This window comes from Odontesthes bonariensis, chromosome 14 (assembly GCF_027942865.1).
Source record: "Odontesthes bonariensis isolate fOdoBon6 chromosome 14, fOdoBon6.hap1, whole genome shotgun sequence".
Taxonomy (NCBI): domain Eukaryota; kingdom Metazoa; phylum Chordata; class Actinopteri; order Atheriniformes; family Atherinopsidae; genus Odontesthes; species Odontesthes bonariensis.
In genome coordinates this window covers 30,092,164-30,120,099 of record NC_134519.1, presented here as the reverse complement: position 1 = coordinate 30,120,099, position 27,936 = coordinate 30,092,164, and the positions used below count along the sequence as shown (strand labels likewise).

Below are 27,936 nucleotides of genomic sequence, written 5' to 3'. Positions count from 1 at the left end.
CATATTTTCTTTTCTTTATTACCAAGTAAAACAGATATTACATTATATAGATTTTTTTCATATATTTACTTTCAAAATCTTTGGATGACAAATTTACAGGAGATGTTTGCATATTCTGATTCTAATGCAGTGAGATATTACAACCAAAACGTTGTAGAAAAAAAAACTTACAGAAAACGTCAGATATTTGAATATCAGTGAATGTTAAAAATAAGGCAATATGTATAAGCATTGCTAACGGTTGGAGTGGAAGAAAAGTGAATTGCGCTTCCTCAGCTGAAAGAACGATGCTTCTTTTCCTAAAGACCTAAATGGAATCACGAGCTCGCGCCCCAAACTGTGAATCAGTGCATTAAAACATCCATTAAATGTGATGTTCAACATAGTTAAACATGTTAAATCTAGCATGAAGCAATGAGTTGTTTCGTGGTTAAAACCGAGGGGTGTGTTTTGTGTGCGAGTCAAACACAGAACAATGTAAAACACCGATAACTTCGCATGGAATAGGTATATCAATGACATGCCAGATTTGTTGACAATGAGTATCTGAAGGTGCAACAACAGCAGAACAGTGAGGGGCGGCTTAAGTGAAGGTAAAATGCCTCCACTCACGTCATAGCACACTTACACAACACACGCATCGTGACCTTATCGAAATGGACAAACTGGTTGATGAAACTAGTGATGTACAAATGCAGTTTTCACCATTTGGATTCAATTTCATCGACAGTAACACTTGTTTTGTTTTTTTTTTGTACAAGAAACCTGCATGTAAAGAACTAGATGAAGAGAGCGTTGTGTGCTGTCACGTAGAACCAAATGCATCATGAGCGCTGACATCAACAAACCAAGAGACAATCACAGACACATCCATATGCCCAGAGAAATATTTGAAACATAGCTTTTTTTTTATGTACACTTTTTACACTTAAGTCTTTAAATATTGCTATTAGAAAATGATAAAACATTTATTTAACACGGTGGAAAAGGAAGAAACTAAAGCAGAGACTTGAATAGTGCTGTCGTCATCATAGAGATTTTTTTCACAACTCTGCAATGTCCCCAATACTTCTACTCAAGACCTCTACCAGGATCACGGCCAAAGAAATTTGGCCATGTTTTTAAGCAGCATCAAAGGCAACTCCAACAATCATCAGCCCCCGTTTCTTTTCTCTGGAAACTTAAAGGTCCTTTTTCAACAACATATGGCACTCACACATCCGTCTCTGGATCTGTCTCACATATTTAGGGCCTTTCAAATATACAATTACCCAAACAGTTCCAGTGTAGCAGCTTCGGTTTTTCACCTTACTCAGCTTCTTCTTCCGCAATTTTACAGATAAAACACCAGCACAAATACCATTTGAGCCCGGAAATATGAAATATTTAAGGTGCAAACCTCATTTCCAGAAAGGTTCATTAGTTTGAATCTGTATTTAACAGACACAAGACCAATGAAATTATTTCCATTGTCTTTACTGACCAACTTCATTGTCTTTAGAAAATATGAACAAATTTAAAGTTTGACTCGCAAACACACCCAAAAGCAATTGGGAATGAGGCAAAGAAACATTTATAGAATATTCACATAAAGGCGTTCTGGAAGATTCTATACTCAGCAGACCAAGTGGTGACAAGTGAGGGTGTCACAATTGGGTATAAAAGGAGCAGTCATTAAACGCTTTGTCTTTTTAAGCAAGAAAGTGTTGTGGCTCACCACTTTGGGCCAAATTGGGCCAAATTCCGTCAGAGAATCCTCCATAAATTCGAACAACATTTTTCTGTATGCCATATCACAGATAACTTGTATCAACTCTGCACAGAACAGTTACAGAGTTCTCTGGACACGAGCTTGTCTCAGATGGAAGGGAAAAAAACAGCCCCCATGGGTTCTGTGCTCAGATAACTCCACGAATCAACTGCTTTTGGGATTAAACTGATGTCCGCTTCTACATACCAAATATGAGACTGACCATCCACGCTGTTATCAGTCAAAGATGCAAAAGCCAGCATCTGTGATGATATCGGAGAGCATCAGTCTCCATGGCATGGCTGGCTTACACTGATGCAGAGGCACGTGTTACAATTTTTGAGAAACCTATGCTACCATCAAGGCAATGTCTTTGCCCATTAGGTTCTTGGTTATTCCAGCAGAACAATGCAAGACCTCATTCTGCATGACCTCCCACGGCGGGGCTTGATACACAAAGAACGTTTGTGATTCCTCGTGTGAAACTGCGACAATTAGTGTTCCAAGTTCCCAAACAACCAAAATGTGTAATTAAAAGGAAGGGTTGTATAACCCAACGGTAAACATGCCTCTATCAACTTTTTAGTGTGTTGGCGATATCAAATTTGAAACTTGTTTGTATTTCCTGAACACACCGAAGTTGGTCAGTGAACACACTGAAATCATTCCTTTGGAATTTTTTTTTGGAACTGGGCTTTATATCTAAACATTGCAGTTGAGGATAGTACTAATGTCATGCTTTTGTTCTTCAGTAGGTCAGACTGCTTTTACTGATTTAGTGCCAGCCCTGGCTCCCTGCTGACATGATCGATTAATGGCAAACTGCTATCTGTAGTGGTAGTGTTAAAGGCTGCGTGGGTTAGTATGTCATTATATATCTGTGCCAATCCTCAGCATAGAGAAGGATTGGCACAGATATACGTGTTCAATATATTATTATTATTGTTTCTTAACCTGTTTAAAACTGATTACATATTTTTTTAGAGCCACTTGGGGTAAGAAATAGGGAACTTTGATCACATTTCAGGGGATTTCTTACCTTGTTAGAGAACATTTTACTAAATCAAGGCAAATATGAGCAAGTGATTACACACACATTTATTCAGTACTGAATGTATTTTTAATGACTTATATTATATTGTCCCTTTTGTGATGATAATTCCTCTACAAAATGTAATTAATATGCTCTGATAATGATTGTGACCCATTATCACAAAGTCACAAAGTGTTTTTCAGATCATTTTGAACTGACCGGTTACTTTTTCAGCACAGAAATGATCAGAGGAGATATTTTCGTCTAAGCAGAAGAAAAAAAGTCCTGCTTGGACAGCAACAAAGATGCTCACACAGAGTGGAATTCTAATTTGAGGTGGCAGGATGAATCAGATATTACCATGTTACCAACAAATTATTGGTGCACAGCTACGAATCAAGCCCATACAACACTTTTTACCACTTCTCCTCCTGCTTTCGGATTGTTCTTATATCATTTGATCTCTTCACATTATCTCTTACAGTGCATTTGCAGTGACAACCAGTTAGACAAAATAAACTCAGGTAAATAAGACTGGATCACTTTATGAAATCAACAATTGTTTTTTTTTTACAGTGAACAAGAACAAAGAATCAAGGTCTCCCAATATCTTAGTCCATATAAGCTCTTAAGTGTCCCAAGTGCTCAAAACTAATGATTTGTTTTTACTTGCATAAACTCAGCGGTCAGTCTACTTATTATGGTGTTATAGAGTCAAATATCAGCTCTGTGTGTGATTATCTGTTCTTCTATTAATTCTCAACTGTCACTTCAAATGGTCGCTAAAGACAAACTCTTAACTGGGTACATGGGATGGATTCAGTCTTCACAGTCCAGAAGCCACTGATTTCTTGGTTCTGTTCGCAAACGAGTCCACTAGTTGTCTGCCAAATATTTCCCTGTGAAACAAAAGAAAACGTGTCAGACAGAGGAGATGTTCTCTGTGCCCTCAGATTTCTGAACCAAGGATGAGTTTTGTTTAAGTGTGAGCACAGTCCGCTCTGGACTTCTGACACCGAAACTGACCTGCAGCGAATCTCTTCTTCACCAGCGATAGCCGGTAGCCAGTCCCGACCAGCTGGATGTCGCACCCTGACAGATTGCTTCCCTCGCTGGCGAACTGGACAGCCAGCTGAGAGGGTTTACAGGGGCCCTCTTTCATCTGGAACCGGCCCAGCAGAGCCCCTACTCCTGCACAACACAAATATGACATATTTTGAGTTTGTACAATGAGGTGATAAGTGTAACGACTGAAAAAGAAAGATTGTAAACATGACACAGAACACTTGCCTCCGTTTTCAGACCTATGAGACAGGCTTGGGATTTTCCACTGTATTGTTTGTTGCTCTGGATTCCTTTATGACAAAAAAAAAGAACCCATGTTACATTAGACACTTTGCCATCTGTTATGTGGTAATGTAAATATGTAAACGCATAGCAAAGCAGTTAGGCCACGCCCATGCTAATACAGAGGAACTTGAAAAGAAGGTGCACATACACACATTTTTCGCTCCACGGTGATGTTGTCGGGTTTTTCTTGTGCGTTCAGAAACTCAAGAACAAAATAGGCATGTTCATATTTCTAATTTACACTTTACAAGTCAATTTTCTGTCTTTGATGTCCGCCATGAAAAAGAATGCTGTCTTTCTCATATGTGCCAGTATCTGCCATTATCATCCCGCCATTCCGACATGCAAACGTCCCACCATTCCGACAATTGGAGGCCCATGTCGGAATGTCGGCATGTAACCAGGTTAAGGTGGGAGGAATTCGTAAGGACTTAGGAAAAGACCATACAGATGTTCCAAATGTTCTACACGGAAAGCAAACATACATTTTCACCCTCCCATCCTCATTTTAATTTACATGAATCAAAGTATGAATGTACAGTGCACAGTGAAAATGAGTACACCCCTGTTGAAAAGTAACATTTTGAACAATATTTTAATACACACACAAGTTATTCCCAAAACGTGCATAGAGTAAGTTTAATACAACATCTGTTCAGCTTACAACAGAAAAGAAAGGTCAATAATATAACTTAAATGACATATTTGTCCATTTTTGTGAAATTATGCTGGTGCAAAAGTGAGTACACCCCTATGTTAAACTCCCTGAGAATGGGCTGTGTTGGCCCGAAATGTCATGAAATGAAAAGGCATTAAAAGGGAGGTCATCGTTGTGCGTTTCATCCTTGCCTTACATTGAAATTTTACATTTTGAGTCTGCACCAGGCTAAAAGAGACGTGTGTGAGATTTGACTGAAATCCTATGGAGAGTATCATGATCTGCTTCAGTAGTCACAGTACATGTTGACAAGCTTGTTTCTTTTGGTGAAATTCAGCTTCCTACTGTTGATGGCATCCATACAGCCCCAAACCATGTCACTCCCACTACTGTGCTTGACTTTAAGCATGGGGCACTTTTCTTTGTACAAATCACTTTTTACCACCACACAGGCTTGACACCATCGAAAGCAAATTTGTTCATCTTGGTGTCATCAGATCACAGGACATGGTTCCAGCAATCCATATCCTTAGTTTGTTTGTCTCTGATGACACCAAGATGAACAAATTTGCTTTCGATGGTGTCAAGCCTGTGTGGTGGTAAAAAGTGATTTGTACAAAGAAAAGTGCCCCATGCTTTAAGTCAAGCATAGTAGTGGGAGTGACATGGTTTGGGGCTGTATGGATGCCATCAACAGTAGGAAGCTGAATTTCACCAAAAGAAACATGCTTGTCAACATGTACTGTGACTACTGAAGCAGATCATGATACTCTCCATAGGATTTCAGTCAAATCTCACACACGTCTCTTTTAGCCTGGTGCAGACTCAAAATGTAAAATTTCAATGTAAGGCAAGGATGAAACGCACAACGATGACCTCCCTTTTAATGCCTTTTCATTTCATGACATTTCGGGCCAACACGGCCCATTCTCAGGGAGTTTAACATAGGGGTGTACTCACTTTTGCACCAGCATAATTTCACAAAAATGGACAAATATGTCATTTAAGTTATATTATTGACCTTTCTTTTCTGTTGTAAGCTCAACAGATGTTGTATTAAACTTACTCTATGCACGTTTTGGGAATAACTTGTGTGTGTATTAAAATATTGTTCAAAATGTTACTTTTCAACAGGGGTGTACTCATTTTCACTGTGCACTGTATGAAAGTAAATGTTGCAGCCACAAAGAATTGTGATAATTTATTTATCATTTCTTTCTTTTAATAAAGGATTGTGCAGTCGTTCCCATGCTAAATATACTGGACACTGGATATATATATGGATTGATATGAAGGCAAAAATAGCGCCAAGCGATGTGAGGTCTGACTTTTTCTGGAGGGACAATTTTGTGATGCAAATGTATGAATCTTTTGAACGCATATTGTTTTGAGAAGCAAAACACTTTATTTTTTAAACCCCAGCCAACTAGCCGGACCTTCGTCACCTTCGTCAACGCCAAAAAGAGGCTGGATCTCGGCTCACAGGACGCAGCGGGGAGTAAGAAAATGTTCATAAATGATATTGCTAATATGGGATGTCATACAGCTTCATGTCAAAAGAGGCGAACTATCCCTTTAATACAGCTGTGGCGCACTTCCTGGTTTAGAGAATATTTTGGACAACTGAGGCAGCAACCATTGTTATAACTCTTATAACGACCAGAAACTGCTGCTGGATTTACAGGAAGTAAGCAGAAGCACTCTGATAAAACAGTAAATATGGAGCAAATAGAAGAGGTTAGCGTTTCGTTGACCTTAAGATCACAACAGATAAAGCACGGTGAGAGAAACTGACAATACGAAACATCGAAACGTCTAAAGTCAGCTTACACACCCCCAACCTATATATTGCAGCTTGTGTATGCATAATGCTAATTTCTGAGGATGTGTACAACCATTGCACCAAACAAACGCGGGTTACGCGAGGCAGCCATGATAAACACACGTACGCGTAGTTAACAGCAACTGTATTTGAAGCTCTAGGCTCTTTGCACAACAGACTGCAGCTGACTTATTTTCCTAATCTACCTTTAACCTTAGAGTTCAGTGAAGAGGCAACAGAGTCAGGGCTGAAATATTTTTTTTCCTGTCAAAAAAGTTCTGGGTGTTGTTTTCAGAATACAGTTTTAGATACCTCCAGGAATAGACCCTGGAATGGACTTTATTGAGCCTATAAGTGACAAAGGAAGCACAATGCAGGTTCCTTAATTCCCATAATCCTCAGCAAGGGCCTAAAACTGTTTCATCCCTAAATGCCTTTTATGACCACCATTACTCAACGTAAGAAATTCCTACCAGATGGCAGGTGGGATCATGGTCTGCGGTTTGGCTATGCCTCCATCCACAGGAACCAAGAACTGGATATTGTGAAGGGGCACCGGAGCAGCCATGGCCTCCATGTTGTATTTGTAATCTATTCTAAGGTCTGTGGTGGTGGTGTCACCCCGCCAACTCACTGCCAAGTTCAGAGGAGTGGACTGAATCCCCTCCGTCGAAACCTAAAGAGAAAAGACCAAGGTCACAAGGATGCATCTTTTCAACAGCTGGATGAACTAAACATGAACATCTGGACAAACAAGTTATTTTATACTTGATATTTGATCATATCCACGTTGTAGTATGTCGCCTGAGGCTTTTGTTCAGCTACTTTCTTCAGATGGCTCATCAGGTTTGGCATATTTACCCAGAACTCCTTGGTGTCTACACCATCTGTTAATAAATCACTGTGAGAGGACAGGGACAAGTTTAATTCAGGGAAGCTCACCATCAAGAAACACCATGAACAATAGGAGGTAAAAATGAAAAAGGACTGTCGGTTCCAGTATATGTTTGTAATGTTAACTCTACCAGCACAGCAGCTGCGGGTTGGGGAGGACCTGCTCCAGTCGGCTGAAGTTGCTGATGCTAAAGGTAAGGATGGGTTGCGTTGGGTGACTAGCAAAATGCCTGGTTATACCCGCAGGGAAAGACAGCACCATCTCTCCTGTGATCTTCACCACACATCTGCGGTAGAGAATTCCGAGTGAGCAAAAACACACACCTCCAGGTGCCCTTTAACATCATAACATAAAATGCTCAGGGTTGTGTTCACAAAACTAGTTTCTGGTCTTGAAGATAACTCCTCAATCTACCATAAAATTCTCATTAGAAGTGCTACAAGAGCTCAAAGACTAATTAAAATGAAAAAGGTCCACTTTTCCAGGAGCGTTTGAGGTTTTGTTTCAATACATTCTCACAGGATGTCTGCATTGGAAATGTGTGCCTACTTGCTGGGGTCAGCGCCTTTGAAGTAGGCATTAATGGTTTCTGTGAAGGCAGCTGCAACTGGCAAGGTGTCCTGGTGTCCCATGGTGAGCGGACTGGGTCCTCTGGAGCATCCTTAAAAACATGTTAAAAAACAAAAGCCCTCAAAACATCCTCTGTACGTACAGTGTCATTTCTTTTACATTAAGTTTCATTAAGCTACACTAAATTAAAAACAAATAGCAAGTCGTGGTACCCACACAAAGCAACTTAATGAGACAAAGAAAACCAAACAGAATGAACAGGATTAAGACTGAACCATTAATTATGATTGTGGGTTCTGTGCGAGTACAACATGGGATGGGAAGCAGTACGTTTGTAAACACAACATGTAAAAAAACAGGGCAGGTGATTTCAGATCATGCTTGAATGGCACTACAGAAGCAACTCACCTTCAAAAGCTAAATAAAACCTGCCGTGGTCAAACCATACCAGAGGCTGCGAGGCCTCTGAGCGAGCAGAGACATGATGAGGAGAGAATCATGGAGAGGGACAAGACGGTGAGGCAAGGACACGATGACGAGTAACAGACAACAAGTGGACTGAAACTGTGATGTGCGGCTCAAGAATGAAGAAGAGCGAGCCGACATGCGGGTTGTGTACCTGTTGTGGGCATGTTAAGGTCTCTCCCCAGGGTTGGAGTGGACGCTGCACTGTGTGAGGTAAAGGAGGAGATGGAGGAAGAGCTCTCTGCGCGTGCCAACGGGGCAAAAGGAGGGGGGCTCCCCGAAACAGGTGTACTGAACGGCCGACTCTGGAGACGGACACACAAGACGTACTTTGAAGTGAAAATAATTTTTTTTTTTTTAAAAAGTGAAAATGCAGCATGACTAATTGACTGAAAACCAGTCTTTTCCTTATTTCATGTCGATATCAGAACAAAGAGGAGTAGAGTACGTCAGACAGATTCGGAAACAAGGAAGGACTTTTCACATGGAGCCTACCAGGTCTGTGATTGGTTTCCCCGGGGGCAGCTTTGGTCGTGAAGATGGTCGAGGAGGAGGAGGAGGGGGGACTGGGCTGCCTCGTGACTGAGGCGTGGCAGGACGAGCTGGAGATGAGGGGCCTGTGGCACATAACATTTTGTGTGGTTAACACTGTCCTCAGATCACACTGAGAGAGCTATTTATTCAATGTTAGCCACCACATTCTAACCATTCAGCCAGGCTGTGTTTCTTTCACAAGCATGGCTGTGGTGGGAATCATGTGGAAGTGTGGAATCTATATTACCCTTTGGAATTTTCTGTTCATACAAAGTGTAATGAGAAATAATACTGGCCGGATGTGTCAGGTCACTGGCATTAGTCAGGTCCAAAAACATTTCTTCTGGATTAAGATGATGACTTTGATGTCATTAATCGTCCTTCTTTACCATTGTTTGGGAGAACAGCTTTAGGGGTACTTTAATGTTGTGCTGCTTGACCCATTTTGTCTTTGGAATTACTTCAAAGACAGATAGCTCTCCTAATTTCCTCAAGAATTTGCTGATACGTATCTGAATTTGTAGTTCCATATGTGACGGACAGCCACCCTGACCATGCAGCAAAACAGGCCCAAACCATGATACTGCCACCAGCACGTTTCACGGATGGAATAAAGCAGTGTGCTTACCATTCTTAGTCCTATTTAAAGCAAAAAAAAATCCATTTTGGTCGAATCACAGTTTGTTCATATACAAAAGAAAAATTAACATATGCAATTTCAAAAAAGGAGTTTGCATGTTCTCCCCGTGTATGCGTGGGTTCTCTCCGGGTACTCCGGCTTCCTCCCACTGTCCAAAAATTTGCATGTTAGGTTAATTGGTGTCAATAAAATTGTCCTTAGGAGTGAGTGTGAGTGAATGTGAGTGTGTGTGGTTGTCTGTGGTTGTTTGTCTGTGTGGCCCTGTTATGGACTGGCGGCCTGTCCAGGGTGTACCCCGCCTCTCCCCCATTGACTGCTGGGATAGGCTCCAGCCCCCCCGCGACCCGACCGACGGATTCAGCGGTATAGATAATGGATGGATGGAATTTCAAAAAACAAAGGCAATGAATATAATACTAAAAACTATGAATTATATCAAAACTGCAGGGATGGAGACTTTTACAGCACCAATGGATGGCCAACGAGAAGAATCCCATGACAGTTCAAGCTAATATGACTAAAAAAAAGTTGCCGACGGCAGCTTTAATGGCCGGTGGTAGACTGTTCCAAAAGTTGGGGGCAGCTAGGGCAAAGGCTCAGTCACCTCTTCTATTAAGCCTAATTTTAGGCCTATCCAGGAGCAGTTGGATTATCTCAGCTTTCTGGCTGGAGTGTAGAAATACAGCAGTTCAAATACATAAAGTGGTGCTGGTTCTCTGAAGGAGCGTTCCTCATAAGGTGGACAACATTAGCCAAAGACAGAGGAGCTTTTAGATGCATAGCAATCATCCCGGGCCTATAATCTGTTTTGCTCTTAGAGGGATTTTCATTGGTCGACCATTCCTGGGCAGACTTAAAATGACTCTTTAGGATTTCTAACCTTATCCAACCCAATGAGCATGAACTCAACTTTGTTTGGAACACCATACATCCCCAGAACATGTGCTGTTAACATGACACCGATAAATCCCTGCTCTTTATATATAAAAGAGCACCCACCCCCACCTCATTTTATGACCACTGACTGAAAACACCTTCCTAATCTCAGACTCAAATTGACTGTAACTTGCAATTCATGGATCTATATTTGATTATTTTCCTCATAAGTCTATGACCAAGTATAATTTTTTTGTCTCATCTGTTGAATAAGGTTCTCTTGACCTATACGGAAGACTGTTGCAAGCATCTGTTGGTGTTTTAGGCCATATCTATGCAGCAACAGACATTTCCAAAAGGTTTTAAACTTCCGTTGAACAATCATAACACTAGATGTCAGTAAAAGCCACATTTAGTCAAAGTTGTCGAAACAGACATTAGGTTCTTCAAACTACATCATATGCTCCTCTGAGCTACACAGGGGACAAAAAGCTAAGTAATACAGCTATAATTTAGCTTTAATGTTTGCCTTTTTAGCCACTTCAGAATGTTTTAGAATGAATGACCTTGTATATTTTAAATGGCAGTAGTGAAAGTTGATCCTTAAATGCTTATTGTAACAAATGAAATTCAATCCCGTCACCCTCCCTGTTTTGCACTTCTGAGTCTCCGTGTGAGTTCTTTCCCTGCTACTGTTGACAGCATCGTGCTCAACAGTGGCAAAAAAAATGGTACTCACTGCTGCCTGAGTAGGGCCCCGGGGAAGACATAATAGACCTGTAGGTGGTTGGAGGAAGAGGAGGGGGCGTGCCCCTGAAGCTGGGCGTCAGCTCTCTGGGAGAGCCTGTGATGTCTGGCAAATCATCTCTCTGGTATGCGCCCTCTGGAGTCCTCTTTCCCCCCACTCCGTACAGAACTAGGGGCGACGTGACTCCTGCCCGGGGCGACCTCCTCTCAGCGGGCAGCGGGGGAACGGGGCTGATGGGTACAGGGGACGAAGCGTACACTGCAAACTGCAGCAACTCCTCATCAAGTGCTTCCTCTTCGGGGCATACAGGGGGGGATGTAGAGGGAGAGAAATCAGGGGGGAGAGGAGGGGCTGGCTCATCTGGAGGAGGAGGTCCAAGCACAATAGAGGGGGGTGAGTCTAGTAACGTGAAAGGAGGGGGAGACTCAGGAGAAAATGGTGGAGGTGACGGTGGCGGTTCATCTGGTGGTGGTCCCGGAGAGAGGCAAGGGGTGGAGGGGGTGGATGATGGCGTGTCTGGAGGAGGAGAGTCTGGCGGTGGTGGAGGGGCGGGTTCGTCGGGCGGAGGAGGTCTGTCATTTGCGAACGTAACCCATCTGGGAGACGCTGTGTCCTCAGTCGTCCGGGGGCTGTCAACAGAGCCAAACACGTCATCCAAGTCAGGGGCCGGGGAGCTTCGGTAAGACGCCGGGGAGAGAACGTTCAGGTAGATGGGGGCAGAACTGCGGGCTGCCCTTCCACTGGGTAGGTCAACTGCAAAAAAGGGAGTTGGAGCACAGACATCAGAGCTTTACTTTAACTGTGATTTTAGGCTTATGATGACATCTCCAAACACAAACTTACCCGCCGAGTCGGAAGGATAGCCGTAATGACTTCTTGATGGAATGTTTTTTGGAGGAAGCGGAGGGGGAGCTGCAACAAGGGGGTCAAAGTTCAGCAGAAATGCAAATGTACACAACCGTTGTATTTACAGGTTCTACAAAGATAAAGTACCTCCTGTCGGGAAACTTCTGCTCAGCTGTGATTCTGACCGGGGTCTCGAGTCTCCCCACGCATCGCGAGGGACCACTGTCATTTAACAAATCAAGGAAAAGAACCAATCAGCGCCATCCCGTAAAGTCAGAGTATTCTTATATGTGAAGATGTTTCTCATCAGTAGATGACAAACCATCATATCGGGCATATCTGTGCTCTGGAGGCAGCCCGAATAGGGGAGGAACATTCTGCGACACCGAGTCACTGTCAGAGGAGACATCCAGTGATCAAAAACTGTGCAAGCTTCATAAAAGACACATCTGAGGCAGTCTTAGGACCTGTTCAGACCTGGAATTATGTGTCTGGGGTGATCTGATGCCAGTGGACACCTGTTTATGTATGTCTGTTCGCATCTGGCATTAAAATGCATCTCCACATGCACCCACAGTGACCAATTGTGATCAGATATCAGTTACTCGCTCTGTATGCAAATCAACACGTGGCCCATTCTCTGCAGTTTTCTTTCTGTACCAGTCTCTAAAGGAGAAACTGAAAAACATCCATGGACTGGCTGCACCTTGAAATCCATAGCCAAACATCCCCTCCTCGCTCAGACACGCTTCACATCTCGCTCTGATGGGTTATGTTACATTTAAACACTGGTTTTAAGGGGCATACATTTGCACATCTTAGCTCCAAACACTTGGTTAAAGGCAGGTCTGGCACTGCACTCACAGCTGCTTTGTTCACTGTGGCTTCAGAAATTCCCATAAAAGATGACCTTAAAAAAACGTACGTTTGGAAGCTTCTTTGTACAGAATTTTCTCCAGAGACCGGAAGAGCAAGAAAGCATCCAGGTGGTACCCAGGCTACGCCCTCGCAGTGACGCAACACCTTCGGCTCTGCTACACTTACTCAGGCAAACTGCTCATTCAGGTGGATTCGAGTTCCCGAAAAAATGGGAACTCCACCCACTTTGTCGGGAAGCAATCAACTTTGAGCAGCGCCAACGGCCCAGGGTAGAGGCGTGTTCAAGGTAGTGACGTGGTTGAACTGCCACTCAACCCATGGATTGTACACGGAAGCGCTTCATTCAATATCAACATGGAGCAGCGTCAAGCTTTTGACACTGCTGTAGATGCTGTAATGAAAGTGTTCGACGGGAGATTCTCATTAAAAATCGAGCAAAGAACAGCCCTTGAATAATTTCTTGACAGGAAAGACGTTTTCGCCTTGCTCCCTACTGGCTTTAGTAAGAGTTTAATCACAGATTCTATAATAGGACAGATACGCCACTCACGGTGCATTTCCGGTTTCCAACGAGGCGATTTTGGTTGCAGTTCCACCCTCTTTCCACGTGGGGCGCCCAATTTTGGAGACCAGAATGAATGGAGTCCTATGGAGCTATACGCCCTTTCGTGCCCTTATCTCAAGATATAATTTTTTCTCTAGTAATTCGAATGTTGTTTTCGAAAGAGGGTGTTTAGAAAATACCCATGGCTGAGTTTTAGATTTTTAGAGCCACTCATTTGCTTAAAAAAAGGATTTGAAGTGTATATGATGTCATACATAGCTGGTCGACCAGCTGTCATTAGCACAATGCTAGCGCGTTGTGGACAACAAGAAGCCAACCTGTAAGAAATCAAAGGGATATATGTACTCGTTCAGTAGATTTTTGACTTGAAACCCATGTTGAGCTCTCAGAAACTACATTCAAATCTGAGCGCTCTTGAGGAAACTTAGGTGAAACAGACCATTTGTAGCATCTAGCTCCATTGGGCCCCATTCATTCTGGTCTCCACCGACGCGCCCAGTGGAATTCTGGTGGAACTGCAGCCAAAAAGCCGGTACAATTGGGCTTAAAGGATAAGACCGGTTTTTTGACATTGGGCCCTTGATTTCACATTATAACATGATGTTCTACTCACCCCTGCTTGTTGTTGAACATTTGGAGCTGTTCCGAAGATATTCGAGAGGCGTCTGGCTGCTCTCTTGAGATATTCGGCCATGAAACGGTTTCCTATGGGCAAGCTTATACAGGTACAAACTATGCTGTTTATAATTTATTAATTACTGTACACTAGCACTGATAACGTGGAGGTGCGTCGCTTACTTAAAAAAATCCGGGTTACTGTAATTTTGATTTTTTGTCGTAAAGTGGGTGTTACTGACGTCATCGTCGTGCTACTACCACAGACAGCCCACAGACCTGCTGCCTATTTATTCATTCGGCTAAAATTCAAAATTAGTAACCCGGATTTTTTTAAGTAAGCGACGCACCTCCACGTTATCAGTGCTAGTGTACAGTAATTAATCAATTATAAACAGCAAAGTTTGTGCCTGTATAAGCTTGCCCATAGGAAACCGTTTCATGGCCGAATATCTCAAGAGAGCAGCCAGATGCCTCGCGAATATCTTCGGAACAGCTCCAAATGTTCAACAACAAGCAGGGGTGAGTAGAACATCATGTTATAATGTGAAATCAAGGGCCCAATGTCAAAAAAACGGTCTTATCCTTTAATACAGAGTGGCAAGGCTGTTCGTTATAATGGCTGTGGTTTAATCTACCAGTTAGCCCCGCTGGTAGCTAAATCATACGTCAGAGGAAAGAGTGGTGTGATTGGCTTAAGCTTAGGCACAGCCTTTTCTGGCCACAACCAGTAGCAACCCGAGGGAGGCGGGTTGACCAGGCCATTTCGAATCGTATTCGTTATGGTCTTGGTCAGACCAGAATCAGGCTATCCAGGTGGTAATTTTTCTGCTTTCGTTTAGTCTGGTTAGATGAGTCCGTCGATGTGGCCCAGGTCAACATTTGTGTTTACACTATTTTAAAAAGTGTCCCGGAGCACTTCTGAATGTGTCCTGAGCGTGTTTACACCTGTATTTATCTGTTAGTGCCAGGTCTGAACAGGGCCTGAGTAAAAGTATTCACTTTGTCAGTGGCCAGGTGAAAGAATGACAGACCTTGACGTCTCAGGGACAGGAGTTGGTGTCGGGGTGGACCGTCTGGGTCTGGCAATTTCCTCACCTTCAAGAAACAGAAAAAACTGTTGACTGGCAGTGAACATGGTACACATTTTATCTGCTAAAAATGAGTTAGCATTTAGATACTGCTGTGCAATGGGAAAAAAGCTTTTTTCAAGTAGTTGTACTTACAGGACAGATTTCTTTTCATCTGCCCCTGCAAAAAAAAGAAAAAAAGAATGTAAACAAAAGATTAATTGATTGATTTAAATAATATGTTTTGACTTCATCTCAAATCATTGACAGAAATTGTAAATGTTAAGAATTCCTGAAGCAAATCTTATTTCTAAAATATGACGGAGCATTTCATTGATACAGTTTCTAGAAAATACATCTCTTTCAGCAACTTGATTTGCATTGAAAAAATTCAAACTTTGCCACCATATTGTCATTTGTGCACTTTTTCAAGAAACTTAGTTCTAATTCTCTGCACTAAATCACATTGGTCAAAAGATGCATTTCTTATGTTGCTGCGCATCCTTTAACTTTTCTGCACTGCACAATTTAGAACAGGTCAGCCAGCGGAGAATAGAGAGCTGTTTTTCACGCTGTCAGCCAGCAGGTGGAGAGAGAAACTCACCGGACTGCGTCTCTGAGACCAGCAAAAAGGAAGAGAGAACAGACCTGGGTCAGAGAGTGAGTGACAAATCAGTCAAATGGACACCAACTAAAAAGACACACACCGCATCTCTTTACTTTAACCGCAAAGCCTTAATAATGCAACATGAGCCATAACACCTCGGAGAACTGTGCGGACAATGTGAGCATCACCTGCAGTCAACACGCACTGGTCACTTGGCATGTAAGCTCCACTGAGACCAGATCAATAGGTGTGGAGCTGCGCTTGTGTTATGTTTACTGTGCATTATGTAACACAGGTGCTTTGCCAGAGAGGTTTAAGTAAAGTTTTAGCGAAACAGGAAAACAATGAATGAAAAAAAAGAAGTGTTCTTTTTTTCTTTTTCTTTAGGGCTTAAGAGAAACAGAAAAAAGACATGCAGAAAAAGGAGGGAATCCATAAAGGCAAATCACTAAGAGAAGTATGACATGCACTTGCACCAACTGAGCGCATGACATGCAATCTCTTGTTTGTTGTGATACACATGTGAAAATGTGTGACAGGCTTACCGGACTTCTCCTCTACAAAAAGACAGCAGATGAGTGAGAAGAAAAAGACAAACGCAGTAAGAGACTTGAACAGATGCTAAAATGTGTAAGATTGGCCACTGTCAGTGTTCTGTGCCTGTCAGAGCTCGGATCAGCAGCACTCACCAGAGAAGGAGAGAGTGCCAGGCCTCCCACTGAGGCTTTCAGCTCGTCCATAGATGGAGGGACACACCTGGCACTGTCTGAAACCAGCGGCTTGATCTTAATTTTGAACTTTTTCTTGCTGTCCTCATCCTCCTCCGAGTCGCTGGAGGAGAAAAAGTGCTTTTCTTTTGAAGCTGGTGAACACTTGTCAAGGGGAAAGCGAAATAAGTACCATGAGCTATGCAGAAGATGGCGACTAATTCAACCATCTACAGTTATTTAAGGCAGACAACTGCTATGTGTCCCTGTCTGCTGTGTCCCAGTTTAAGGCACCGCTCCCGGTCTGTGTCAGCTAAATCATCCTTCATAGATGAAGTCTCCACAGTGAATCCAATTTAAACATGCATCTGCTGACAATAACTTAAAATATCACCCAACTGAGTGCCAGTGCATAATAAGAAATGAGGCTTAGTGACAACTAGACACCAATCCAAATGTACCGTGGCTCTGTCTGGCTGCACTTTTATTACTTTATTTATTTATTTACAGCAGGGACACACACATGCAGGAACTATTGATTTGCCCTGTTTAATGCTGAGAAGCACCCAACCAATGTGTCACTCAGCCAAACAGGTCAATAGTTTTGCAGGCTATGATCCCCAAGACTGCTGTTTTCCCTTCTTGCTGAAAGGATATTATCATCTTCATCACCGGGCCGGAGGCTGAAGCCCTCATCATCCACATCAGGAGAGGCCTGCAAGAAAAAAGAGACGACAGTGACAGTCATTTCTAGCCCTCCATACACTGTCAGAGAGGCACCACAAAACTCTCCGGTGCTAGTCGTAGTAGATTAGGTTTCACAGATGTCTTGCTTGAAATGTTTAGCTTCCTGGCTGAAGCTCCTGCTGACTCAAACAAACTGCAGCTATCACTCTATTTGCACCATTTACTCAATCACTTTAAACCTGACAGTAGGACAGTATTTCATGCCAGAGCTGCAGCTCCTTTAAAGGCACACGAACAAAGGAGGACAAGCAAAAATGAGGCAAAGGCTGTGGATACTTACATATCTGTCCCAGTCAATTTCCCCATAGAAACCATTAGGAGCCCCGTTGGCTTTTTTCTAGCATCAAAAATGAAAAAGACATCATAAAAAGAGAATAATAAGCAGAGTTTTGCCTGTAATATCAGTATCAAAATTAGTCTAATGTCATCAGAATCAGCAGCTGCTGAAATTATACACAGGACTAACAAATAAGACCCATCATGTAATGTAAAGAATGATCTTTGAAAAGCTGTAGTAGCTGCCCCACAACAAACGGCAAATCTATTGCAAACCAACAGCACCGTCATATTATACCACTGTACAATAGTTACCCCGGTTAAACAGCACCTCACTGTGTAAAATGAGAGGAAATGCTTTTAATGAGGATTCAAATTTACGTACACTTCCCCGCTTTCCACTTCCACTTCCCTCTTTGTCAGGTGAGCTCCTGTGGGAAATATCAGGGAGATGGAAAAAGTAAGTGTGCTATACCAGTGGGTCTTATTTTAGATAGATAGATAGATAGATAGATAGATAGATAGATAGATAGATAGATAGATAGATAGATAGATAGATAGACTCTGAACTGTATATGTGGCTTTAAGTCCCTGCACCACCACTGAGTGCCAGAGCCAACTCACGTTGTGTCTGTGTCCTTGTCTTTCTTTCGTAAGCCCAGGGCTTTCCTGGTACGTTTTTTCAGTCCTAAAAGGAACGACACAGAGAGCAAGATCACAAAGAGTTCGTTTAAAGCTTTAGAGCCTTTTATAAAGTCAACTGACAGGTCATTAAACCACACTTAAAAGCAAATAACACAAAAGACTTATAATGTATTAACCTGTGTGGATGAACATTTCCTTGTTGATACAGGGGAAATACAGCAATTCCAATATCCTTATTTAAATGAATGTATTGATTTGGAGCAAACCCGGAGCCATCTGGAGAAAGCCTCCACATATTTGAAGTAGTGCTGAAGTAATCCCCCTAAGTGTCCCCTCTTTAACTGTATAAAATGGAGAGGAGACAAAAACTAAGGTTGATCAATGTGTCTACTTCATTAGGGAAGATTCAAGCCAGCCTGTTTGCCTAACTGTATGCAACCACCCTGCAACACTGAGTGAAAGCTGAAAGCACCGCCACATAGATAAACACGCTGAGTGGAATTTCAGCTAAAAGACGAAAAGTAAGACCAATCCAGACACATTGAAAAGACAGTATACAATGAATAAAAAGATCAGTTGTCAAAATCTATCAATTGACTGAAAAAAATGAATACATTTTTAAAAGATGCCTCTTTTCTTCCCTTTACTTTCATTAGTTTTTTTGCTTTTTGTGCATCTAAAAACCAGCAGCATTTTTTCTCTTCCAGACACTGCTCCCAAACAGCCTGAATCATTTTGTCTGGAGTCTACGCTTTTTTCTTCCCTCCGTCACGTTGTAACAAATTAGCATAATGCACACCTAAAGACTAGTTGGGGACACCTCAAACAAACAATAAGCGACTGCATCCCAAAGTGGTGTTTTTTTTTTACCAGTCACATGACTAATTAGAGCAAACTTGTCATAAGTTACTCAGGAAAAGGTATTTCACAGTATAAGACCTTTGACGAAGAGTGACGTCAACCGTGATCGGTGTCATAGTCTGGCACTGGTTTGTTTTGCTGTTTGAATCGCTAACACTGAGTTCAGGTTGATGTGGGCAGGCGTTTCTCCACCTCCTGGGTGGAGTCTAGAATTCCCGCTCTTCAGCCAGACCACCTGCATCTCATCAGTCCCAAATACCTTTCAGTATTTAAGAAGCACTCCAGCGACTCAGTCGCCACGAGATTGTTTGCCTCCTCATTGTGGTAATCAGACCAGTAAACGTTCTCTTGCTGGACTTGCCAGTTCCCTGTGCTAATGCTTATGTTCTCTTGTATCCGGTATCTCTCACCTGTGGCTGAAGAGTGGAATACTTGTATCTGCATTACCAACGTTTTTCTATCCAGCTGGTCCACTCCACCTGGAAAACCTCTCCGGAATACTTGTATCAATCTACAGTGGAATACTTACCAGAGTTACCTACCTGACTCCGTCAAGCTAGTTCACTTCGCCTGGAAAGCGTCTATGGAACACTTACCTTGCCGCCATACCTGCCTGCTCACCCTCCAACAATCTCCAATCGAACAAAGGAACAAACCAGTGACCCCTCCCTCAGGAAAGAACCCCCAGCGCCTCAAAGAAACATTCCCGAGGTCTGATCTGCTCCCTTGAATCACCCTCGCGCCTACTACAGTTGCTTCAATGACCTTATTCAAGAATTAAAGCTTTTAGACAATACTGTCTGCCTGGTTCTGCATTCAAGTCCACAATTCTAGCTTTGCCTAAACGGCCTCTGACAGTCAGTCCATGAATGACATGTGAAAACGCATACTTGTATGTTATTTCAATCCAGCCCTGCCATACAACTGGTACATAGCAGCCCTTTGAAAGGCAAGCAGGCACAGTGTCACATCCATAAAAGTATAACAGAGACATGTGATGGACAGCTGGTTGAATGAACGTTTTTTTTACCACCCAAAAGCTGCTCGGGGGACCTTTATCTGTATGCCGCGCTCATATGCCCAAAACAGACATTTGGAATTGATAGTCTTGACCATTTTCAATACAGAACCAGCACTGAAGACCATGGTGTTGGGAGGAGTACTTGAAAATCAAATTCATATTGATTCATTAATCGCACTCTGCTTAAAACCATAGTAATACTAATAATTACCATTAATGAGAAGTCTGGTGCTCGATACGACCATTTGAAATGAAGCATCTCCACACAGAAGGAAATTTTAAGGCCCTAGGTTTAGTAGCACCCGGTTCTAAAGAACAAATTGCATGATGGGTCTTAGTGAGACGATGCGACACCTTGAGCCATCTGACCAGTCCAAACCAGTATGTCCTTTATCAAAAGGTGTAAAAATCAGGTTGGCTGACTGTACCGTGGAGCAGATCACTGTGTGCATTCGAGCAGAACTGTTGTTTTTGTAACCCATTTACTAAGTTAGCCCGAGGAGAGCCTCATTAAACGGAGGGATAGAGGGATGATAGTAATTAATTACATTAGCTGTAAATAAAGTTGAGTTCGGATCTTTTTCAAGTCAGTTTACAGATACAAGCTTTTTAGACATAGTTTTGCCCTGACTACTTTACAACACTGGCTACACCTGGCATTGCATAATGGGATCCATAATTCATGCCAACCAAATTGAGGTAAGAGGCTTTTTTTTTTTCTTTTTTAGTGCCCAAATGTCTTTGGGAACTTATCTAACTTATCTGGGACATAAAGTATAGTTGTCAAATCACACCTTTTTTTTAAAATCAGCTGACCCAAAAAGAAAAAGCCTGCACACTAATACAAACTCCCGTGCGCATTTCTAAATGATCATTCTTTTCATGACATCTTGCTTTCTCAATCTATTACAAAAAAGAAGTTAAATCAAGGTATATTGTGGCATTTGTTGTTTCAGTCTTTCAGTTGTGGCATTTGGCGTCCGTGAGCAGAAAATTCTTTCAGCTGAATCGCACAGCCTTCATGAGCAGATGCTGCTTATGGAGAAATGCGGATCTTAAGGGTTTAAAGGTCCAACCTTAGAGGATCACAAGGTGTCACACTAAAGCAGCAGAGTCTCGTGCTGTCTTTACACAGAAAGCGGTGTATTTAAATGAGTGAAAACAAGTCATTTAAATCCTTTCCCATTGACAGCTGTAGCATAATTACCCTCAGTGCTCTAAGGGCTACAAGTGGTCACTACCTCCCAGGGGACACGCCTATAACTACAACTACATGAAAGGGTAGCTATAGCACTGTGTCCTGTGGGCTGTGTTGGACCTCAGTTTTAGATAATCACTACTCTGAGATAATTAGGCGAGTTTGTATATCTAATGGGACCATGGATGTCAACCTCACACAGCACAGATGGCACAATTGATCAGTTGGTCTGTTTTGTGTGTTTTTTGTTTGCAACCTGTTGCATCTCAGTTTCAGAGCCTACTTGTGAGGCGTTTTGGCCAGTCAACTTAAGTTTCTGTTAACAAAAACAAAACCAAAAAAAGAAAAATACTTATTCTTGTAGCCAACAACAGTAGCATCCTTAGTGAAAACTAGCACGTACACCCGGTGCTGTGCTCCCGTTTTTGCTGTGCCGAGCTGGTGCCGAAAAACACTTTGTCAACTGCACAGACACTATCAAATTGTTCTTGAAATCCAGGTGTTAGTGGATTTTTTTAGTTTTTTTTTTAGCAGCGTCAACGAAAAGGTCCAATACAATTAGAGCCTAAACCCATGGTGAAAGTTAACCAGAAGCCTATCAGGCAGCTCTTAGATCTCTTTTACTCCAGAGAAAGCAAGGGAGAGTTGACTCTTGTCTCATTCTTCTTTCTGTGGGAGGCATTTTAACCAAAGAACATGGTTTATTTAGTAGAGGAAAAATCTGGATTAAATCTGGTTTAACATGTATGCACAGCCAGACCTGCAACCACAACATACATTACATTCACAGTTAAGTCAAGCCAAGGTTAAAGCTTAACTAAGCCATTTATCTGGACTTCTATCTTTGTCCCAGTGTGCGAATATGGAGGGAGAACTATGTCTAACTGTACCACAATAGGTGGCGATATTCCCCATTACAGCCTGTTAGTTCTCGGCTTTGTCCGGTTGACCTATTACATCACCATTGAAAACAACTGACAACTTAGCTTGTAGCAAATTGGTACAAAGTACTGAATAGGACTGCTTTACAGCTCTGTAAATATCACATGTCTGCTATGCATTGGGATTTATCTCTGTTGTTACCATCCAATTCTTCTGTGTGCCATCTTATTCTGATACTTCTGAATCAGAGCCAGAGGCAGGAATTGTGGAGTGTGCACAGTCCTTTGGCCAGTTTGTGTCCGAATGAACATGAACATGTAGAAGGAATTTGACTCCGAGTGTTCTTGTCTGGGTGTGTTGGTCCAGCTTTTCAGTCAGACTAACATGTTTACATGTATTCTGCAAGTCCAATTTTAGTTTAACACAATCGTTTAATCCTTTTTAACACCATGTTATCATACTGATAACATGAGCAAGGGAAATTATGTCCATAGAAGAATGGGGACTCAACTTTTAACTGGACTTCCCAAAAAGAGCATTAAACATCTGCAGCTCATCCAGAACGCTGCTGCTAGAGTTTTAACCCGGACTAAGAGATCTGAACACATCACACCAGTTTTAAAATCTTTACACTGGCTTCCAGTCAGTCACAGAATAAATTTTAAAAGCCTGCTGATGGTTTACAAATCCCAGAACGGTTTAGGCCCAAAATACCTGTGATATGTTCAGAGAATATAAACCTAGCAGAGCTCTTAGATCCAAGGACTCAGGTCAGCTGGTCCAGTCCAGAGTCCAGACTAAACATGGAGAAGCAGCATTTAGCTGTTATGCTGCAAACAAGTGGAACAAACTGCCAGTTTTTTTTTTTTAAATCCAGGTTAAAAACATTTCTTTTCTCATGTGTCTATGCATGAAATCTGCACGGCATCTTTTACCTTATTGAGACTGGTGCTTGTTTTTAAATTAATTTAAATTATTTTATTTGTGTCTTTATATTCTTTTATGTATTTTTAATGTTTCTTACACTCCCTGCTGCAATGCTTTTATTTTATGTAAAGCACTTTGTACATGAAATGTGCCGTACAAATAAATTTGACTTTGACTTTAACTTCTATATTTCCTTTTAGAAAAAAGTTGTTTGTAGCTGTACTAAGGTTTCAAACATCATGTACATCATGAATAAATTAAAATGTTCCCTAATATTTTTCCATTCAAAGTTTTAATGTTCAAGACAAGCAGAAGTTTTATACTCACAGCTCATTAAGTACACGGATCTTGCTTTGAATGCAAAAACACACCAGTGAGAGGACCTCACCTTCTTTTCTGTGTCAGTAGAGGTGTTTTTGTACATTCATAAAACATGTTGTCAGCTTATTATCTAGGCTGGTTGTTAGTTCTGAATAGCCGTGTTTATCTCAGTAATTCCTTACACCTCACCACAACTCTGTCAAATCATGCAAGGCTGTCAGATTGTAAAAGACAAACTAGTTCTGTTCTGATCCATACTTGGAACATGCTTTCTCTCCATGCTGTGCTTAAAACAGAGAAACACATTACCACTAAATACTGATCTTTTATACCAGAGAATTAAATTTATACCAAAGAATTAAACTGGTTGATATAATTCCAACCTCTCTCGAATGCTGAGCCTCACCCACTCAACTGTCTCTCAGCCGTGTTCAAATAATGCAAGATACAGTTGTTCCTATCTCAAGATTGGCTCAAGTTTCTTCAAATTGATTTTCAAACAACATTAGCAGCAACCAGGGTCTGCCTCGAAAGAAGAAAATCAGTGTCACTGCTAGCGCCATGCTCTGAAATATAGTCATCAAAGATATAGAAAGTTACACTGGCGTTCAGTACTATCATGAAGAACCTTGAAGTTATTTTGACCAGGATATGTCCTTTAACTCACACATAATTCAAGTTTCACCAATGTAATATTGCCAAAACTTAGACTTTCCACTAGTCATGAGATTTTATTGTTTTTTATGATAACAATGACGACAACACAACCTGGGTGCACAGACTAGTTTTCACTGAAGATGATGCAAATGGGTCAACAAAAGTGGGCACATCCCATTTCATCTTTACGGAAACCTCCATTTCCCACCCATACAATTTCACAGAGTGGCTCTGAAACTGTCAACAACTTGCTGGCATAAAGAGGCAAAACTGATCAGTTTTTAGTTGTCATCAAGACAGCTGGCAGCATGGGCGTTGCACCCGTGGGGGATGGGGGTGTTTCGACACCCCCACTTTTACAGCAAGATGATTTCATCCCCCCCACATTTTCCAAAGGTAAACCCGTTTGCCCCTTGGATGTATTATATTAACGGTTTTCCCACCCTCGTAGTGCACCAACATACAATGTGCTTTAAAGACCCTGTGCCCTCTTTAGAATAATTCCATCCAGATTTGAGCAGTCTAAGTAATTTAGTTTCCATACAGGACCCAGTTTAGGGTGATGAGAATACAAAAAAAAGCAGTAAAATGGCCCTGTTCTGCATTTTCACAAATCAGAAAAAGGTTTCACAAATCCCAAAGAAGGTTTAAATGAATCTACAGCCTCTTTAGAATAATTCCATCCAGATTTGAGCCGTGTAACTATTGTAGTTTCCATACAGGACCCAGTTTAGGGTGATCAAAATGCAAAAATGCAGTGAAATGGCCCTTTATGCCCATCCGTTTGATTTGCGAATCGGATGCCAACTTCAGCGTGGTGTCTCTGGGCTTGATGTGGCGCTCATGTGCCCCCCCTGGAACACCCCCACATTTAAAATCACTGCTCCCCAGTCACTCTCTGTCCCACAGCGTTAGGCTGATGTCTACAGTCCAGTCAAAAAGAAAAAAACTGCTTTATTATCTGAGATGGTCATGATGATCAGAAGCCTGTAAGTTACAGTGTAACGCCATCCCCTCATACTGTCACAGTGACGTGCCTGTTCTCTCAGAGGCAATGGTATGCTGAGCTGGTACGTTATAGTCCTCCAACACTGAGGATAGACATGCTACGTGCTTTGATCAGCTTGTTTTAGCAGTTGTACTCACATTTAAAAAGCTAATTTGGGGCACCATATAGTTAAGCTGGCACCCCATGCACAGAGGCTGTAGTTTTGAGTCCAGGCCTGGGGCCCTTTGCTGCATGTTTTCCCCAACTCTCTGCACACGCTCTCCTGTCTGACTATTTTCAAAAAAGGCCACTAGCACCAAAAAAAAAGCCATTTAAAAGGTCCACATTCAAAACGGTTTGAGGTAGTGGCCAGCCTTTCTGAGTCTAGTTCTGCTAGAGTTTTCTTCCTGTTGAAGCAACACTATAGAAGTGCTTGAACCTTAAAGCAATGTGCTTCTAAGTCATTTTGAAGTACACCAACATTCTTTACACACATTTCCGAACCTGAAACTGCAGAAATGAATGTTTCTAATCTTGGAAAGAATACAATCATGATCATTTCTCCCTCCACTCTGTGCAGGTTGTAAGTCAAAGTAGATTGAAACTCTGGTTGATTCCAATGATAAAACTAATGAAACATGTTATTGTTTAAATTTATGTTAGTGGTCTGTACGACGTTGGTATCTACAAAAGAGTATATACAAAAACATTACAGCAGCATCGTGTTCATCCCTGTGATGTTTTTTATAAGAGTGACTGAAACATGAGTTATAAACTTATCGCTATCTCCCCTGTATCACAGATGAGGCCTCAGTTAGCCATGCACTGGATTTAACAAATATGCCACATTCAAATCTTTTAAAAGTGTAAATCATAAAAAGCTAACTGTATTACAGATAAACTTGAACATTTTACCTTTTTTGTTTGTTCTGTGTTTCTGTGAGTTTGGTTATTTCTCAAAAACATCATGGTATATAAAAAGTATACAGGGTTTTTTTTGTTAGGTCCTGTAACATTGCCCTGCTTTGACACTTGATACTGTACTATTAGTGATTAGTGATAGATTCTTTAGTGTTACTTTAAAACTCACTGTTTCCTCTGCACTGTTGCCCACCTCCCTGTGCATGTTCAAGACAGGGGCTTGAATTGAATTAAATATTCAGTGAGATCAGTTGGTTTCCTTAGTTAAGCCATCTATCCATCCTTCCATTTTCTATGCTCGCTTCATCTAATTCCGGGTTGCAGGGTGGTGGGGGTCCTGCCATCAGACAAAAGGGGAGGTACACTCTGGATGGGTCGCCAGTCCATCGCAGGGCCAACACAGAGAGTGGACTGAATTGAACTTGTTTGTTTTCTTTGTAAAGGGCCTTGAGATTACTTTGGTTGTGTATTGGAGCTGTTCAAATAAATGTATTGAACTGAAAGAATTCTATGTGAGTTATTGAACTAACCATATGGGCCTTGAGCTGTATAAAGTCCAGTTCGAATTTTTACAAAAAAAATTATGGTGTTGTCATCAAAATAGTCTAAATTACAAGCCATGCTACTGAGATACTGAGAACCTACATGCCGCCATGAGTGTTGCCCAAAAAACACTGAATGCCAGTACCTACATCAAACTACTGAGACTGTATTAGTGAATAAATGTATATTTACTAAAGGCTGTGATGAGTTTATGACATCTGTGTTGAGTGTGGATCTCCTTGTGCCATCATGGCAGGCTGACTGCAGGCCTTTTGCTAATAATAGCCACCTTCCACAACATTATAAAGGCGATGCATATCACATGTGTGGTAATATCAATGATTAAACTCCTCCATCACCTTTTATAATGTACCTCACTTCTTTCAGCTGTTAGTTTTTGCTCAGCATCCTACAATTTATGTGACACAGAAACCAAATGCAGTAGTTTGAGGATCACTCATCCTACTAGCGTTTTAGAACAGCTGCTACATACAGCAGCACAGTTCTGGTTGAGTGCAGCTTGGTTGGGTCTCTGATACACATTTGTTGGAATCCCATCTAAAGGCAGAACAATAATCTGAGCATGAACACACACAAAGATACATTGATATGCACAGTCAGATGTAAAGCTGCAAGACACGTACTGTCGGTTCTTCTTTTTATATCTCACACACCTTCCAAATAACTACACCTGACCTTCTATTAACCTGTCACACACAATGTCACATTCGCATTTGAACAGAACAGCCACATTGTTACACTGCAAACACCTCAGTTGTTCCACACACCGTGACAGATCACCTCACTGGATTCACTAGCTTTAATGGCTCAGCAGGACAGCAGGACACAAGAAGGTAGGAGGAGGACACATAGTAATAAGATGTGGAAAATAAAAGGGGAGAAGAAGTGCACAGAGAATTTACCTTGCATCATGATTGCAGATTTTCATCCTACATTGCCCTCTGGTCTGCAGGCCAATAGAAATGGAGAGATCCAGCCGGTCAAAAGATGCCTGGGCAGGGCATGGCTAATTCTGCACAGCTCCCCAGCGAAGCACGATGTTGATTTCCTCCACCCCCGAGGGCCCAACTTCCAGATACCCGCACAGGGAGGCTGGGTGGGGGAGAGAGCCGAGAGGCAACAGAAGTGGTAGAGGACACGGCGAGAAGAGACACTAAATTAATATGCTGCAAATCGGGGGAAGGGGGTCCTCTCTGTGACGCTAGGCCCCAGACGCCTGAGCAGCACCGACACACGCCATCTCTGAGAGGGGAGATGCTGAGGAAAGGCAGAGGAGAGGGGGAAAAAAACGAGCGCTA

General features: G+C 42.0%; 1 protein-coding gene across 2 annotated transcripts; it reads right to left on the bottom strand.

Moving 5' to 3' along the window:
• Positions 1-4: 4 nt before the first annotated feature.
• On the bottom strand, positions 5-27,936 carry LOC142399353 (SH3-containing GRB2-like protein 3-interacting protein 1). 2 transcript variants are annotated; one of them, XM_075483972.1, is made up of 24 exons: positions 27,541-27,936; positions 18,278-18,341; positions 18,039-18,084; positions 17,658-17,714; positions 17,288-17,345; positions 16,613-16,788; positions 16,469-16,480; positions 15,921-15,932; positions 15,473-15,497; positions 15,281-15,344; positions 12,510-12,580; positions 12,335-12,409; positions 12,185-12,253; positions 11,333-12,094; positions 9,039-9,160; positions 8,698-8,848; positions 8,487-8,543; positions 8,058-8,169; positions 7,639-7,794; positions 7,382-7,514; positions 7,087-7,289; positions 4,074-4,138; positions 3,810-3,974; positions 5-3,682 (listed from the first exon to the last, which is right to left on the bottom strand). In XM_075483972.1, the coding sequence occupies exons 1-24, from the start codon at positions 27,548-27,550 to the stop codon at positions 3,660-3,662; spliced, it is 2,688 nt and encodes an 895-aa protein (XP_075340087.1). In that variant the 5' UTR covers positions 27,551-27,936; the 3' UTR covers positions 5-3,659. The 2 variants fall into 2 exon arrangements, with proteins under 2 accessions (XP_075340087.1, XP_075340088.1); XM_075483973.1 differs by lacking the exon at positions 8,487-8,543.

Coding starts and splice junctions, on each gene's coding strand:
- LOC142399353 (XM_075483972.1), bottom strand. Junction 16,789..17,287: donor GCCCGGTGATGAAGATGATA/ATATCCTTTCAG, acceptor ACAAGTGTTCAC/CAGCTTCAAAAGAAAAGCAC. Junction 7,290..7,381: donor TGGATATGATCAAATATCAA/GTATAAAATAAC, acceptor TTTTCTCTTTAG/GTTTCGACGGAGGGGATTCA.